Here is a 17,981-nt window from a genome sequence, read left to right as displayed (position 1 = left end):
TGATCATAATGAAAGTAGATACCTCGGGCACATGTTTTGAACTATGAAAGTCAGTTTATGTTTCATGTTATCAAATCTGTTGTTTATCCTTGTACTTATTACAATTTTTGGATCCAGTATTAGGATGTGATTGTTGTTGCTCAAAAATATTTTTTATAACTTTTAAAGGAAAAGGTTTTCTTGGTCAAAAGATTGGTAACAAAATTTTTATAAAGTGCTTTTAAAGAAAAAGTGCTTTTCTTGGGTGCTGTTTGGCATCGCTCTCATTTTCCTTATTTGTTTGGAAAAAAAATATTTTATTTTTAAATTTAAAAATATAAATATGTTTGCTATAGCCAATTACTTTTAAAAAGATTAACATGATAATGATGCCTGAGGTAGTGATAGTGGTAGTGTTGTGACTGCGACAGCAGTGGTGTTGGGGGTGCCGACAATGTAGTGGTGGTCGTCAGATCACCATGATGGTCGTGATGGTGGTAGAGGTTGTAATGGCAGCAATGATGGTGGGGGAATTTAGATAGTGATCACAACAATTTCTTTTATTTTTTCTAGAAATAATGCTAAAGATGAAAAACAATAGTACTGAACATATTGTTGTATTTTTTTAAAGATTTTATCTTTAAAATAGAAAATAAATAAAAGGTTTGTCAAATATGTTTTAGCTTTCGTTTTTTTTTTTTTTTTTTGTGAGAAAATCTTTTGATGAGGAGCATCTTGTATTCATGCTTTTCTAATTTGTGTCCCTATACAAATAAAAAGTGAAAGGAGTCTTGTGATAGTAGTCATACCTCTCCATCTAGCAACAGGGGGTTCTGGTTTGATTCTTTGGATGATGCATTCCTAACATCCTCGATCTAGTTTATTACTCGGGTAGGCCTTTCTCCTTTTCTTTTAAATTTAGTTTTGTTTGTAGGATGGCATCAATTTGAATGCTTCTATTCAGCCATGTCCATAGGAATCAAGTCTGGGAAGTCCATGTATCATGTATGCAGGCTCTTGCATCCTGGTGATAGCAGGAGCTCTGGCATGTATCATGTATGCAGGCTCTTGCATCCTGGTGATAGCAGGAGCTCTGGCGGTGGATTTACCCGGCATATAGCAGGAGACTGGTAATGGATTTTCCAGTCTACGTCACCAGCTGCCAAATCCATGTATGGTGGCTATTGCCATCTTCTGAATGCTCTGCCTGTGAAATAGTATTTAGTCCTTTGTTGTTTCCATGGTCATCGGATGGTGGGTGAAGCTCTATAAGATGGACACCAAAGTCGGTTAACTGCGAGTCATTGGCAAATCTGATTTTGTTGTATTAGCCATCTCGACTTGAGTTCCCAATTTTCACAAAGACAAAGACCTCTAAGAAAGGCAAGATTGTTTGCACCACAAGGTCGTAAATCCTTATACTAACTATCAATTTCGCCTGTTTCCAGGAATAATTTCCTTATTGTTTAAACCTTTCTCTTCTCTTATCCTTTCCAGGCTCAATTGTCAAATCACTGTCACAAAATTTCAAGACACCTGAAATTATCTTTCGAAAAGATTTGTGTCCCTGAAATGTTGGGATTGACATAGGAGGGAAGATTGGTATCGATGGATTGGCTTACGACTTTCTCGTGCATTTTTTGAGAAACCAGGCCATTAGGACAAGTCCCAGACTGGAGGAAAATGTGCATGACCAAACTCCACAAGGATTGGCTTAGTAATCAGTACGTGGCCTAAGGGTCATGGCACCAACTGCTAAATATTTTTTTGAATTATATATATATATATATATATATATTCCTAAACATTCAAATTTGTATAAATATTTTTTCAAAATTGATATTTACATGTATATTCTCATAAAATATTTTTTTTATATATATACCCATATCATCTAACATCGTTAAAAATTAATAATTTAAAATTAAAATGATTAAAATATCTTTATGAATAAATGTGTAAAAAAAAATTTATAAGGATATATATGTAAATAGCAATTTTATAAGGGTATTCATGCAAATTTGAATATTTAGAAGAGTATACACGCAAAAAATTCTTAACATAAATACATCTCTCTTGGTTTATTAATTCTTTTCTTATTCTAATAGAAAAAAATTAACATATACTATTAAAATAATAAATTTATTTAATTTATTAATTTATATAGATAAAATAATTTTTTTATCCAATGATAGATCAAAATTACTTTATTTAGAAGATAAATAAATCATAACCATCTATGTTTCTTCTAATGTATAATAACATACTTCTACGAAAAGTATCTAAACCTGATATTAGATGAATAGCTTGTACATTTGTATAGAATGGATATAGTTATGGATTTGGACATTATGTAACAATAAGAATTTATAATCTTATTTATTTTATTTTACGAATTTTTATTAAAAATATTTTTGAAAATGTATAAAGTATATCATGTTATTATAAAATGGATATAATCGTCCCATCTTGTATAAAAATAAAATATAATATACTATTTTAATATATAAAATATTATATAATATCATCATCGTATTGTTATATTATGTAATATGGTACTACATTATCAAGTAAGAGGGTCTGAATCCATATAAATGAAATAGATAAAAATTAAATTAGAATTTTTTGTATGTATATCCTTTTAAACATTCAAATTTGCATGAATATCCTTATGAAATTGCTATTTGTATATATACCCTTATAAATTTTTTTTTACACATCTATCCATAAGGATATTTTAGTTATTTGAATTTTAAATCATTAATTTTTTTAACGGTGTTAAATGATGTGGGCACATATGCAAAAAAAAAAAAATATATATATATATACATACAAAATAAGTATTTTATAAGGGTGTACATACAAATATCAATTTTGAAAGAATATTCATGTAAATTTGAATGTTTAGGAGAATATACATGCAAAAAATCTTAATTTTTTTCATTCCCCTCCATGTAAGCCACAAATCTTGATGATGTAAAAATGATGAAAAAAGTGGTGTCACATTGGTTATTATATATCTGTCCTGTAATATGACTCCTTTAACTTGATGTGTGGCAAGAGATTTGGACATGGAAGTTCAGGTATCAAAGTTCTGAAGTCGTTGTGGACATGCGGTCTTCACATGGAACTTAACTCTCTTGTAATGTCCGATGCAAAGGGAACGACCTAACCAAGGGTGTAAACTCTACCACACAAAAAAAAAAAGAGAGAGAGAGAGAAAATTCTAATAGTCTTTGGACCAACTTGAATTACTGTTCTTGTCTGTGTTGAAGTTTTATAGGTCTGATTAGTTTTCAAGGACATTACATGTGGGGAATTTTTTTTTAGTGGATCATAGTTAAGTTAGGTTTTTCCTACATCTTTTATTGTTAAACAGTGGGTAGCCAAGTTTATGATAAATTCTCAAGCACGTTGGTGCCCCCCTTACAGGAGAAGCTGTAGGACTTGAGATGCTTTCAGAGGCCGTGAAAGCAGATAAATATCTTGGCCTCTCATCATGGTAGCTTACATGATAGGAGTCAATCATGAATTAACCTTGATTTCATTATTTCATGTATGCAGTGCTTTTGATCTACTGCTCTTGCAGTTGCCTTTTCATTCATCATGTTATGATGGCATGGTCAATTATAAACCGTCCAAACTGATTCTGTCAAAAGATGCATTCTTTTGGATTGTGCTTGAGAAGGCAAAGGGTTATGAGAACCTTTTGTCCTCATTTTCCAGGGAACCACAGTTTTGCTTCCTAGTGCTGCTAGAAACCCTTGTGACATGATAGGTTCGGATCCTATGTGGCTAATAAGGGTCGTGACACGCATGCACCGGCGATGGTTCTGATCTCGCCTGCCATGGATTCATAGCCCAAAGGTTTAAGCTGTCGGGAGAAGGACCAGTCCAAACTAATAAACTTATGTGGCACCTAATTTATTAGATTATGCACCGAGAAAAAGAGCTTCCAAATCCGGGTAGCAGACAGCATGACCCATAGCCTCATGGAAACATCAGGTGGGGTTGAAATACCGTCATCATCTAACAAGTAATCGTTACACTTCCTAGAATTTAACAAGTAGGTGTTCCACTTTCCTAGAATCAATCCAAATTAAAGGGTTCCGGGGGGCTTACAAAGGGACAGAATTAGAGGGGTAAAAGGAATGAACATCTGTAAGTGATGGGCAATGCACCTGGAAACTGCTAATTCAGTTAAGTTGCAAACGAAGTGCCAAACCATCATAGTGGTTGATGGAATGACAATATATTGTCCATTAAAAAATACAATGATTCTGATTTAACAAATGGTTGATTAACTCCATACTAGAATGCCCTCCAAATTATGTTCAGTTTCTGCCGGATAAGGTCCATGATGAGTTTGAAGCTGAAAGTCAAATCGCAGAGTATTGTGATCAGAAACAGTAGGGAAGCAATTTGGAAAGCGCAGGTTGAGTCCTCCTATGCAAATTTTATCATGAAATGCTGTAAATGAAAGCTGCTGACTATGTATATCTTTTCTTTCTTTTTTTTTTTTTAAAGTTAAAGAAGGATGTTTTATATCATGTTTGTCGATCCATAGCCTACATGCTTTTATAATATTCGAGTAGCATGCAGGTTGGGAAATATATTTGGTGATAGATAAGAGGTGAAAAATTAAGAAGAAGTTAAAAGCTCCATAGCACATACCGATCACAAACATTTTGCATTGAAACACAAGTTGATCTCTAATCAAAAAACACAAATACACACCCGCACGCACACATGCACAAATGCGCACACATGTGCATGCATACACATGTAACACATGAGTTGAGATGGAAAATAATACCCACATATACATGGCTAATTAAGTCATAAATGCACTGGATAATATATGAAGATCTTTTGCCCATGATTTTGCATATCTAGTGAACGAGGAATTGAGTTGCCTACCACCTTCTCTCTAAAAGCTAAAAATAAATAAATAAATAGAAACTGGTCCACCGTGAATCAGTTAGATATAACCTACATTTCTTCGAATTCAAGCTTACCAAATTGTCCACAGATCAGACTAGAGGGGAAAAGATCGATCATACTAAAAATTTTGAACTTTTGGGGATTTTTTATTTTTATCCTGTATTTTCATTTAGCGCAATCAAGCCATTCAACTTATCGAATTGAACATCCCAAATCTTGACTATGACCTTCATTAGACGGTCTTGATGAAGTAGGTCACGAGGTAGCATATGCTATCAAAAAGATATTGGCATGCATAGAACTAGCTGATGTGGACAAAAGTAACATAAGTTTTTCTTTCTCCTCTATATTTGCTCCAAACGGATAGATTTTGGTGCGGACACCAGAGCCATCAAAAATCGGCAACATAATTTAAGTTCGATTTGGATCGAAGAAGCCTTATTAAATTGATTCTACTTCAGTTATTTATTTTCAGTCAATAAATTTTAATGCATTTGGCTTTGGGTCCATAGGGCCATACTTGGATTTGTCCACGTCACCTTTGGAGCCACCACTCTCCACATGCCAAGAGAAGAAATATGCATGCCAGCATGTGCCGTGCTCATGCCAAGTTGTATCAAGCATCAAGCACCCACATGGAGTTCCATTTCTTCCTTATAATTCCTTAAGAGTTCTTGGCTACTTACTTATTTTGTTGAAGGCTGATTTCTTTCCTATGGTAGATTATAATGCTTTACTTTTTTTGTGGAGGGTTGATTTCTTCCTTGTAAAGATAAGAGATTCCTAAACAAATAGGACCCTTAGAGTCCTATATAAATCCTTGTATCTTTCATGAAAAAAATAATGAATGATTTTACAAACTCCACAAATACTTGTGTCAATCGCTCCGACAGGGAGAGGATGTGAGACCCAAAATTGCCCCACAAGGAGAGGGTGTGAGGCCCACTTTCTATTCTATTCCTTCTACTTAAGATTCAGTGTTCCTGTGACTCTGATCGACTCCACCATCTATCCACGCAAGCCTATTCCGTCGAGAGAAGATCTGTCTCCTCCAAAATTTTCATCTGTCGTGCTGAGAGGAGTGATTTCTTATTCTACAGATCATATGCTGTCAAGGACCTTCGTTCCTTAACAGTTGATCTTTGATTTTTTTTTTAATCCGATGTTGGTAAAGACCTAGTTCTTTATCGATGGATCTGTTTGGTTAAAAGATTAAGAGCCCTAATCAGAGTAGTTTCTTAACTACCACGATCCGGATTCTTATCATCTTCTTGGATTTTCTCACGGGTTTAATGTTTTATTTTCTCTCGTTCCATTCTTATTTCTTTTTTTGCATTTACTCGTGAGCATGTTTAATTTCTGCTATCTGTTTATGAAATTTTCTATTGCTAATTGTTTACTGATCTCTCGAATGGCATTCGTCTGTATCATTTAGATTGATCTCGCTTTAGTCTCGTATCAATCAATCACGCCTCTTGAGCAGAGTATAGGCAACTATACTGTCTGTCTTGGGAATAATGAGTCCCTGGCCGGACGTGATTTGTTGTTGATGAACAGAAGAGAGCTTGATTATTAGGATTGATTTTTTTTTAGGATTGTCCCGCATCAGATTTTCTACTTCCTATTGCCCTTCTCTTTTCTATTGCCGACTATAGACGAGCGACAACTGCAAGAAAAGGTGCTTTCTCTAGAAATTAGTTTAAAGTTTACAAGATGTTATGAAAAAAATCATCTCTTCCAAACTTGATTAGCATATGTAGCAGAAGTGCTTTTTCTTTTTTAAATTAAAGAATAGATTAAGAAGAAACTTCATGAATGGGAGAAGTTATTGTTAAAACTATACGTGAGAATGTATGTGAACGTATATTTAGTCTCACATCGGTTATTTTTTAAAAAAATCTTGGATATTTATATAAGATCAAAAAAATTTAAATAATATTTTCCAATTAATTTTTTTGGATGAGCTTCCCGGAGTTGTTATAAATGGTATGATCCAACCTATAATCTATGTGGACTAGAAAATACTAAAGTAAATTGTTTCAAACTGCTTCAAATACCATGTGAAAAACTAAATAAAGAAAAATATATTCGGTAGATTTGAAAACTCTTTGCAAATTTAAAGAAAAAAGAGATAAGATCTGTAAAGTGAATTATTTTTCAAATTGTTCCTTCTTACAAGCTCCACTTGAAAGCAATCTCTCTGATTCTTGGAAAAGCATCTAGTAAGGTGAAGATGACAGCAGAGAATGGGGTTTAATGGCAAGCAGAGAATGGTGAATCGATTCATATTTGAAGGGATGAGTGGATTCAAATATCTCTATCTTAAAGATGGTATTTGCAAAAATTATTCTTGATGAAGACGCAAAGCTTAGGACTAACGGTCAAAAGGCCATGAAATGAGCGCTTAATTAGTGCGGCAGATCAAAGTTTTGCTCTAAGCCATCAATCGCAGCAAGCCTATTAGGAATAGTCCTCCGCGGTAGCCTCAAGTACCTCCTACCTTTGCGGCATCCTCTTCCCCTCACCCCCTCTCTTCTTCCTTCTTCTCTCTCGAAGTGCGAATAGAAATAAGCTCTCCTTCTCGCTCTCCTCCAAACCCTCCTCCTCCTCCCGCCCCAATCCTCCGAAACCCCCCCAAGAGGCCACCGACGGTGGTGGGGTGGAGAACGGTGAGCCCAAGCCCCAATATGTCACCATCTTCGACCCCTCCCAAACCCTAGACGCCCCCGCCAAGCTCGTCATCCCCCCATCCCCAACGCCGACCTCCACCCACCCAAGAAGATGAAGAACCTTCTCCCTCTCCCCACCGCCGATGATGACCCCTCCGTCGCCGCCGACACACGCTTTGTTCTCGACACCTCCACGGGCGACGCCCCCGCATCCAATATCCCCTACGGCCTCAGTCTACGATCCAACGGCGCCATGTCCGACGATTCTAGATCTCAGGAGTGGGACGGCGACAGCCGTCGCTCCTCGGTGGAGGAGTCGATCCTCAGGAGATACAAGGAAGACATGAAGAACCTCCCAGAAGATCGCGGCTTTGACGAATTTAACGACATCCCGATCGAGGGTTTTGGTGCTGCGCTCCTTGCAGGGTATGGGTGGTCGGAGGGCAAGGGGATCGGTCGGAATAACAAGGGGGATACCAAGGTCGTCCAATATGAGCGGAGGGCTGGGACCGAAGGATTGGGGTACGTCCCTTCCTCGACTGATCCCAGGAAGCGGAAGGGCCAATGGGTTGCCCGGGAGGAGAAGAAGGAGAAGGAGAAGAAAGAGAAGGAAAAAGAGAAGGAGAAGATTCTTAGAGTTATATCAGGAAGGCATGCTGGAATGAAAGGCAAGATTTTGAAGGGCTCAGAGGCCTCCAAGGTCATTTTGAAGCTGCTCGAGACTAGAGAGGAGGTTAAGCTTGAAGGTGATATGGTTGTGGAGTTAGGCTCAGCAAAGGAAGAGAAATTCTTAAGGAGATTGAATGAGTTAAGGATTGTGGAGAAGAATGACAAGAGGGAGGATAGGAGAAACGGTGACAAGAGGAGGGAGGAGAGGAGGAGTAGGGATAAGGAAGTGAAAAAAGGTGATGACTTGCACCAGAGGTCGGGCAGTGGCAGTGGGGAAAGGGGGAGAACAGTTCGATGGCTCAAAAGTCACATCAGAGTTCGGATAATCAGTGAGGATTTCATGGGAGGAAAGCTTTTTCTGCAGAAGGGGGAGGTGGTGGATGTTGTTGGCCCCAACACATGCGATCTTGCATTGGATGGGAGCAAGGAACTGTTACAGGGAGTGGACCAGGAGATCCTCGAGACTGCACTGCCCAGAAGAGGGGGACCGGTTCTTATGCTCTGTGGGAAGCATGAGGGTGTCTTTGGAAGCCTGGTAGAGAGGAACAAGGAAGATGAGACAGCTGTCATTAGGGGATGCTGACACTCATTGTTTGATCACCGTAAGACTGGAACAAATCACTGAGTACACTGGGGATCCAAGCAATCTTGGATATTGATCCTTGTACAGCTGATAGTAATGTTGAAGCTGTTTTTGGGCAGAGGTAATTTGTGCTATCCATTTATTTCTTGGTGATTATGCCTTTGTTCCTCCTTTTATCCTAAGTCATTTGAATCCATTGCAACAGACCATCACTTAATCAGAAATAGGAAGTGTCCAGAAAATTGATGCTCGCATTTTGTATTTTCATTCCATCCTGGTTGTCTTTCACAAATATTAACTGTCATATTAGAATCCAAGACATTTCATCTGGCACGTATGTTAATTGAAGACACTTATCGTGGCACATAGTATGCCCTTTGGTGGCAATGAAGGATAAAACAGCTAACCTGAACATAAGTGTTGTTGGTTTTGACCTGTTAAAACTTAAGTTCATTGCCACTTTATTTCTGCTTGAAATAATGCCTTTAGAACTTGCTTATCCACTGTCAACAGTCAAATGCTTCAGGTTTTCATTTTTGAATAATATTATTTCTCCAAAGTTGGTAAACCTTTTAGAACTTTTACTTGAAATAGAATGCCTTTTTTTTTTCAAAGGTAAGAAGAATTGCTTTTCTCAAAAAAATAAGTAAAAATCAGTCTAAAGTTGTTGTGTCATATAACCATCATTTTATGATCTCTTTCAATGAAGTGCTCCAATACTTCAGTTGAAGGCTTCACAAACTTAAGCAGAACTTTTTCTATTATTAGAAGCTACAGTAAATATCATTGATAATATAGGTCAATCTCCAGGTTAGCCCATCTCTATTTTTTAAAGGAGTTTGCTGTTTTTTTTTTTCTTCCTTTTGTTGTGATGTTTTATCATTCAGTGTTTAAATAAACTATTACATTAAAAGCCATATGACTTTTTTCCCATGAAGCAAATTTTAAAACTAACCCTTCAATGTACACCTATATACCTCATCTAAATTATTCCAGGCACCATGGGAGGGTGTTTCCAACATCTCTAACTGCTTTATTGATAATAGAGTTATTGGATTTGCAGGTGAAGCCTTTCTTTTAGTTAATTGAAATGGTTGCCACAAGTCTGGTAATCAATTTACTTCCGCCTAGAAGATTTAACTTTAGCTTCACTACACTTTATCTTCTTCAAATACCTCTGATTCCTTCTTCTTATCAAATTTCACAAATAATGCTTTTGGCAATCTACACCAAAACTTTTTTCTTGACCCCAAATTTCAAACTATCCATCCCTTTAGCTTTATCATTTTGCTTGAAGATACCCTAAACGTGCGAGAAAATCATAAAAGGTCTGAGCCTAGCCCTTTGTTCCACAGAATGCGTAATATTTTGGCTACAATGTCATCATGTAACAGATTCTTCTATATTTGGAGATTTCCGCATTATGATTTTTAGTGTCTTTATTATTAAAAATTTTATCAAAACAACTACTGTCTAGAAAGAAATGTAGTAAGTTTGCGATATTTAGTTCACAGTCTAATTATTGAAAATACCGTTAAGCATCCTTGATGAATTTTTTTTAAATTGTTTTGCATGTCAACTTTCTGCACCAATCCGTTATATTTCATGGACGTATGCTTCGTCAAGAAGTGCAAATAGTGTTGAATTAAGGTTTATTTGTGGTTGTTAGGCTTCATAAGCTGTCCAAATTGGATAATTATCCAAATAGATTTCTAGATTTCTTTTGGACCTCTGATGATGTAATTTCTGAGCATCTAAGATTGCTTGTGGGGATAATATAGGGGAGAGTTTTAATAAAGCTTATCAATGAAAGTGATTGGTTGCTGTCTGAAAAATTTAAAGTTGAGGACAGAAGCTAAAGTCTGTGATGAGGGAAGGATATAGTTTCTTTAGGGGTCTGAGGGGCTAGGATAATAGAATTACTGTTCAAGCTTAGGTGTTGGCAATGAGTTTCTTAGATGGATCTTAGGGGACTGGATGTGGCAATAAGCAGAGTTTTGCCTTTAGTTCTTGTTCAGCCAGATGGAATAAGTCTGCTGCATAGATTTGTTAAAGCGAGTCAGCAATAGAGAAAAAGAAGGGAACAAGATAGAATGATAAATTGTGATGGAGTAGCAAGAAGTTAATAGAGGAAATAAGAGAATAAACTATAGAGAGGAAAGGAAAGAGGGAACAATGTCCATGTAAGCATTTATTTGAAAAGTTTTGAATGCTATATTGCCCTAACTGTGGCTTAAAATTTTGGCTGTGGCTGCACAATCAGGAAACATGACTTTTGACTGAAATCGATCCAGATTTCTGATTGATAATTAATGTGCTCATTTTTGCAGCTCTTTGTCATCTTTTTCGTTTCCTTCAATTTCAAAAAGCATTTGTGAAAACTAGACTTGAATTCTGCAAGTTTTGAAAAGAAATAGAAACATTTGATAGAGTAAAAGAACTCTAGAGAATGAAACCTAAAAGATCTAGCCATCAAAGATCTTATATTTCAGGAACATTTATATCATCATCTATTAGTGTGTCTTTGAGCAATAGATCATTTATTGGGCCTTAAAATGTCACATGATTTTCACTTTCTTTAATTTTAAATAATAACTTTCAATTGTTTTAGTACAGCACCATTGGAAAAATGTATATATGTGGGTCTTGCAATAGAACTTATATGAGAAGGAAGTGCGGAACCATCCCCACTTCTTTTTCCTCTACCACTTCCTTGATTGCTTCAGCACTTGACATCGAGCCTTTTTCTTGTCCTTGACCATGTCGCCAACCCCATCCCCTCTTTCTCTCCCTTCACCGGCCATGTCGGTGGCTCTCGTGGTGAGAGAAATGAAAAGATGAATCAAACATATTTTCTATTATCAAAAATCTGATAGAAAAATATAAATAGAATTCTTGTCTTTAAATTTTTCTAAAAAGAAAAATTTCTTTTTCTTCAACTTTCTTTTTCTTTTTCAATTTTATATGCATGTAGCTGATTTTACATATAAATGACGTTCATGTATTGTTCCATCATTTGATGACCAATTGCTTGTGCCAATTGCAGATCCTTAGAGGTGAACCCAGACAAATTATCCGACAGTATCTGGTGCATAGTTTTAACGTCTCTTTTGGATACATCAGAATATATATCGAGATTAAATATGCTTAGTGGGTGCATTTGATATGCTGCTTTATTAAAATTTGTGGAAGTGTTGTCAGCACTGTTGCGGCATTTATCTCTGCTCTCCATTATCCCAGATTAAAAAAATTATTGTTATCTTTAAATTATGGATGTGCAGCATAGGGTGAGAGATGATGCTCAAGGGAATCTTTTTTTTTCTCTATTGTCGATATCATCATGTCTTTGTTTTTCATGATTGAATTATTAAAACTTGAGACAGAAAGAGATGCTTTTTAGATTGATGCATCTAACCTAACATCAGATTGTTGGATTCCATATTTGGTTTGCATGGTTGGAAATCCTGAATTATCCGATTCAGAGTGTGTTGAATTGTGCCGGTTACCGATCAGAATGCTTATGGTGTTCAAAACAAAACACCAGCAAGAATGGAGGGGAAGAGAAGGAAAGAGCAGAAGAGAGAGAGAGACAGAGGAGGAGGGAAGAAGAGGAAAATACGGGGGAGGTTGGTGGAGGCTTGCCGAGGCCTCGGAGTTTTGCCTTCCTTCAAGAAGAGAAAATTAGAAAGAGAGAGAGAGAAAAAAAAAGGAAACTAGAAAGAGAGAAAAAAAAAGATTTGGGGGGAGGGGGGTATCAAGAGGCTGGCGGTGGCTGCCGTACAACCATGGAGGTCTTTGGATGGTTGGGTTTTCTGCCTTAGCCTCCACTGGTTCAAAATAGGATCTAATCAAGGACTATATCAGGTTGGAAAAAAAAAAAAAACAGATGTTTGCTAATAAATATCTGCTTTGGTAAACCAAAGAGCACTAGCCTTTGGCATTTGTCATCATCAGAACTCACCTTGGTGGTGAAAAGAAAACGGATGTTTGCTAATTAAATGAGTGATTAGTGGAGGCGCCGCACATTGTTAAAAAGGTAGATCAGGTGTAATTATTGTGATCTGGGATCTGCCACAAGTAAAAATATTGACTTTTTTCTTTCTATCTAGGATCCAAGTAAATATTTTTTGATACACTTCCAGCAGGCCACATGTCGGACATTGCGTTCGAGGTTATCCAACTTTGGTTCTTTCACAGATTAATAGATACTGTTAGAAAAATATGAAACAAAATAAGTTAAGCATGCTGTCGTTAAGCACCCAATTGTGTTAGTGAGCGAGTTTAATAGTAATGACAAAGTCCTAACGACAAAAAGTGTAGTCTCAGCTTCTATGCCTCATCATGTGCCAGAGCTTTATTGAATTTAATGGCAGACCACATTTTAGAGGAGCAGTATTTTGTTGGCTCACAATTTCTTTGTGCAACTTGCAACAAAAACAGTTTTTGTTTGGATTTTTTCATTTTTTTTCCTCCTCACCTAGGGGAAGCGGAAGAACCTTAAATCATAGAAATTTAAATTTACAATCCTGCAAAATATGAATCTTGGCCAAAAGCCTTTTTCATGACAGTACCCAGAGTATATGGAACCAGATTAAATAACACATTATCCTCAAACAAAAAACATATATATATATATATATATGAGAGAAAGCTCTGGCAGCAAAAGTTCAAAATTTAAAATGTTTATCCGCGAGGACTTGCAAAAATATCATTATTAAGAGTCCACATTTCTGAATACAATAAACCGTGACTTAAATAAGCTCTGAGAAAGCTCCATGCAGCAGCTTTTTTATTATGAAATCACTTGAGAGAGTTCTTAATGTCGATCACAAAACGATACTTCACATCTCTTTTTACAAGCCTCTCAAGTGCCTCATTTATGTACTGAATATTGATGAGTTCAATTTCTGGATATATTTTGTTTGCTGCACAGAACTCCAGCATTGCTTGTGTCTCTTTGGTACCACCAGTCAAGCTGCCAGAAATACTTCTCGAACCTAACAAAAGTAATTTTTAGTCAAATATAATAAGAACTTTGAGCTAATATAGTCATCCTGCTTTGAGGAAAAAAAATAGACCACCAGAATGAACAAAATTACTTTAAAGAACAAGAAGAATACCAAGGTTGAGACTTCCGGGATTCAGATGGACTTCACTAGGAAAGCCCACTAGGACCAAAACTCCACCAATCTTCAGAAGTGACATGTAAGGATCAAAGGGGTGATCACCGGAAGCAGTGTCAATGATGAAATCCAGGGATTTTGTCATAGACTGCAACAAAGACTACATTAGAAGCCAGCAGCAAACAAAGCCATTTCCAAAAAATTTCAGCTGTGAAGTTGTAGTAGTGATTTCTACGGTACTTGATTACCTTTCTCAAGACAAAAACATCCATTATTGTCAAGAAAAAAAAAATCATAAAATGATTTAAGGTAATTCAAATGGAGGCAATTTTGTATACCAAGATAGAATTGGTCCGGTCATTGCAATGTATAACAGCCAAATGATGGAATTTTGTATATTTCTTTTACAAAATAAAAAGATGGTTTTCCTCAAAATAAAAATCTTAAGAAAATGGGTTAACGATTTAGATAGAAGGATCTTAGTTTAAAACATTTATATATGAAACATAATTCGAAATTGAGATCACAAGTTCACCTTTGGTAACTCACTGAACTTGGAGTTGTTGCGCTATGGCGCCAACTACAAAACTATTAAAGGAAAAAACAGGAAACTATGATAGCTTTAATTATCGAGCAAAGTTTTGGAGACCATATAAAAGAAATTTAAGTTATGTCGCCATTTATTTGTAGAGAATTAGGCACTTCATATTTAGCCCTCCCATAAACTTGAAAAAGAAGCTTGAAACATAGAAGGCACGTTAAAGAAACAATGATTTGTATTTACCTCCATCTGCTGCCGGTCTGATGAGATCACAAATTTGTCTGCTCCAAGAAGTTTTAGCGCTTCTTCTTTCTTGGACTCACTCGTACTGAACACTGCTACTTTCAAACCAAAAGCTTTTCCAAACTTCACTGCCATGTGACCGAGGCCACCTAACCCAATGACTCCAAGAGATTTGCCAGGTTGGTTCATCTTATGGCGCATCATGGGGGTGTACACTGTGATTCCAGCACATAGCAAAGGTGCTGCCATAGCTAATGGTAGCCATCAGGATCATGTAGCAGTATCTGTGCCTCCGACCAATAATAGAAAACATCAGCACAAAGGTTGATGTACATCCAAATATTTGCCATGCACTCATTTAACTTAGAACTCTGAATTACAAAGGCAAATCACTAACTAGTCAAATGAATATACCAATCACATTTAATAGATAAATTACAGATGTGTCAGTATGATGGTGAGGACTTTGTCCTCATGCATTACCATAAGGTAGCATATTTTAGATTGCAAATGGCAGAATTTTGAAGCTGATAAAATTGATTTTAGGTAACATGCACCACACCAGTTCAAAAGCCCAAAGCTTTTCATACCAGATAAGGTAAAAATCCTTTTAGTAAGATTCATGGGATCATAAGACACATATGAAAAGAGAGAGAGAGAGAGAGAGAGAGAGATTGGTTAATCTAAAAGATTAACTTCAACTATAACCAAAACCATTAAATTTCATTCCGACTGCGTGGATTTTCTTCAAGTCTTCCCAGTAGGCTTACCCAAACCCTTTTGCAAAATTATCACCTCGTCTAGAAAACCTGAGGTCGGCCCAAAGCCTGAAGCTACCGCGTTGGGTTGGGCTCAGGGCTGGCTAAGTTTGGTACTTGGGGCCCAAAGCCCGCACAGCCACTCGATGAGCCAGTCTAGTTAGAAGTGGGCGCTTCTTTCTTCTAGAAATTGGCCAACAATGTAGTATGAAAATAACCTTACAAAATTCATGTTTCTTGCATTCTTATATTAATTTGGAAGTTTTTGGATAAATAATACTTGTTTATTAGACTACTTTAACGAATAATATCTAGTTAAAATTCCTTCCATTTCTTTGTCCCTGTATATCCTTTTTTTCTTTTTACTTCTTGAGTCAAACTGTTGGATATGTGTTTGAATCTAATTCATGCATTTATACCAAAGCAACTCCAGCGTCAGTTATAAAGACATTCTAACACTTACGAATATAAAATTTATGTTTCATTTCATAATTTGAGCTTCTTACTTCAAGCATCTATCAATCTAATGTCTATCCTCTACCTCTTTTGGGCTTAGGACCAGCACTGGTGGAGTTCTAGTCAATCTCCAAGATATTTTATGCAATAAGCATATGTGAATATCCAGCAATCTACCATGGTGTCATCATCCACAATCAATAGTTTGGTAACATTCCATGCTTAAAAGTTTTTGATGACCAGTTTCTAAAAGCTAGCACTCAATGCAAATATAAACACTTCACTATTTGTGTTCCATTGTAGGATATGCTTCTTTCATTATCATCTGGAATGCTAAAAAGGATTTGATTGATCTCTTTTGGTAAATAAGCAGCAGCGTATGTCTATGGTATATACTCACCTATAATTTATGTAATGTCTAGAATTCCTTAAATGGCCTCCTTGCTTATTAAATTCCTACTGCTTTGCTCATTTCCGAATTAATGCTCGCATATCTTCAATGCTCATCCTATACAGTGAGTACTACTACTCTTATAACCCAGCAATTTAATCTACCTGACATTTGCTGGTTGTTTATATTACGGTCCTACAAATTTTTCTGATCTCTTACTAACATGCAATGACCACACAACATTCGACAAAACTAGTTGGACTGATCTAGCTACCAAACTTCATTTAATAAATCCTTGACTTCACTCTGTTTTCTTGCATGACCTATCCAAAATGACAGGACAGACTTAGTCAGAATGTGCCATGTCAACATGCTCATCTCATCACCATTTATACCACATTCTACATTCAAATCCACTGAACTAGCATCCTCCAAAGTTTGTCAGTAATCCACATGATTTCATTACATACTTTCCATTAAATAGAACATCTTGATTTCATTTACATACTTCCCATTAAATAGAACATCTTGAACATGAGGACCATGAAACAATAACATAAGAATCAATCTAACATTTTTAAAATTGAGTTGTCAACAAAGCTCAAGAAATATGTTTTGCAACAAAAATAAATCAGTACCATTAGATTATCAAGAAAGAAGACCTTAAGTCGCAATCCATATAAAAATAATTGTCATTATAAGCTATGATTTTCTAGTATGGTATGATTAAATCAAGTCTAAATAACAGAAGAAGAAATTTCTGCTCATGAAAAATAACTTGCCTCTCCTTAGCTATGATGTAGCTGGAATATCCTCCTTTCGTGATTGTGCCATCTGAATCGAGGTAGTTGAAAGTGCCAATTAGTCCTTTTGAACAATGAATTTCTAGAAAACCATTACAGTACTCGCATTCTCCACATGAATCAACATATGTGCCAACACCAGCATGATCACCAACTTTGAAACCTTTAACATTGGAACCAACCTCCGTGACAACTCCTACAATCTCATGCCTAAATATAGATAGCCAAATATTATACCATAAATACATATCTTGGAAAATCTATCTGATAGTTTCATCAAGAAAATATAACAAGTAACACATATTGCTTAAGCTGTTGAATGTTGCATAGTGTTTCATCATTTTTCTTTTGGAAACACAAAAGTCGTTTTCTAAAATATATTGCACCTTTCATCTTTTCTGTCTGATGAAGACTATGCCAATCATCAACACAACTGCTCTATTTAAGTTAATTGGTTTCTATAAAATAAATAAGAAAAGGTATGCTGCAATTCATATACAACCATTATCTCAGACATCAGATGTACCTTTGTGATATCACTTCTTCAGTTGAATCAATCAATATTGTTTACAAAGGTCAGTGATGGAAAGCACATGGACAAGATGTCATTTTACTCGAGTGCTACTGTTTCTTAAAAGAAAAAGACGGTATTCATACTATTCATTTTATGAAGTGCAACATGTATATTTTGCTAGTTTTAGCATAAGAAACTCACAGCTTATATTATATGCAGTAGAATACTCCTCTCTAGGGTATGTCAAACTGTCCCAAACCGGATAGTTTCAGCTGTATTGAACCGAACTAATCAAGAAATAGAAGATG

General features: G+C 36.1%; 1 protein-coding gene and 2 pseudogenes across 1 annotated transcript; 1 reads left to right on the top strand and 2 right to left on the bottom strand.

The window, feature by feature from the left end:
- The first annotated feature begins 945 nt into the window (after positions 1-945).
- LOC140852419 (protein MOS2-like) lies at positions 946-8,920 on the top strand (annotated as a pseudogene).
- Positions 8,921-13,505: 4,585 nt separating this feature from the next.
- Positions 13,506-15,003, bottom strand: LOC140850851 (probable cinnamyl alcohol dehydrogenase 1). The gene is made up of 3 exons (XM_073245803.1): positions 14,752-15,003; positions 13,965-14,115; positions 13,506-13,841 (listed from the first exon to the last, which is right to left on the bottom strand). The coding sequence occupies exons 1-3, from the start codon at positions 14,998-15,000 to the stop codon at positions 13,645-13,647; spliced, it is 597 nt and encodes a 198-aa protein (XP_073101904.1). The 5' UTR covers positions 15,001-15,003; the 3' UTR covers positions 13,506-13,644.
- LOC140852418 (uncharacterized) overlaps positions 15,003-17,981 on the bottom strand; it is an 11,753-nt pseudogene continuing 8,774 nt past the window's right edge.

Source organism: Elaeis guineensis, chromosome 11 (assembly GCF_000442705.2).
Source record: "Elaeis guineensis isolate ETL-2024a chromosome 11, EG11, whole genome shotgun sequence".
In the NCBI taxonomy this organism is placed as follows: Eukaryota; Viridiplantae; Streptophyta; class Magnoliopsida; order Arecales; family Arecaceae; genus Elaeis; species Elaeis guineensis.
Note: the sequence above shows the minus strand (reverse complement) of the source record. Positions and strands in the feature narration are given on the sequence as shown.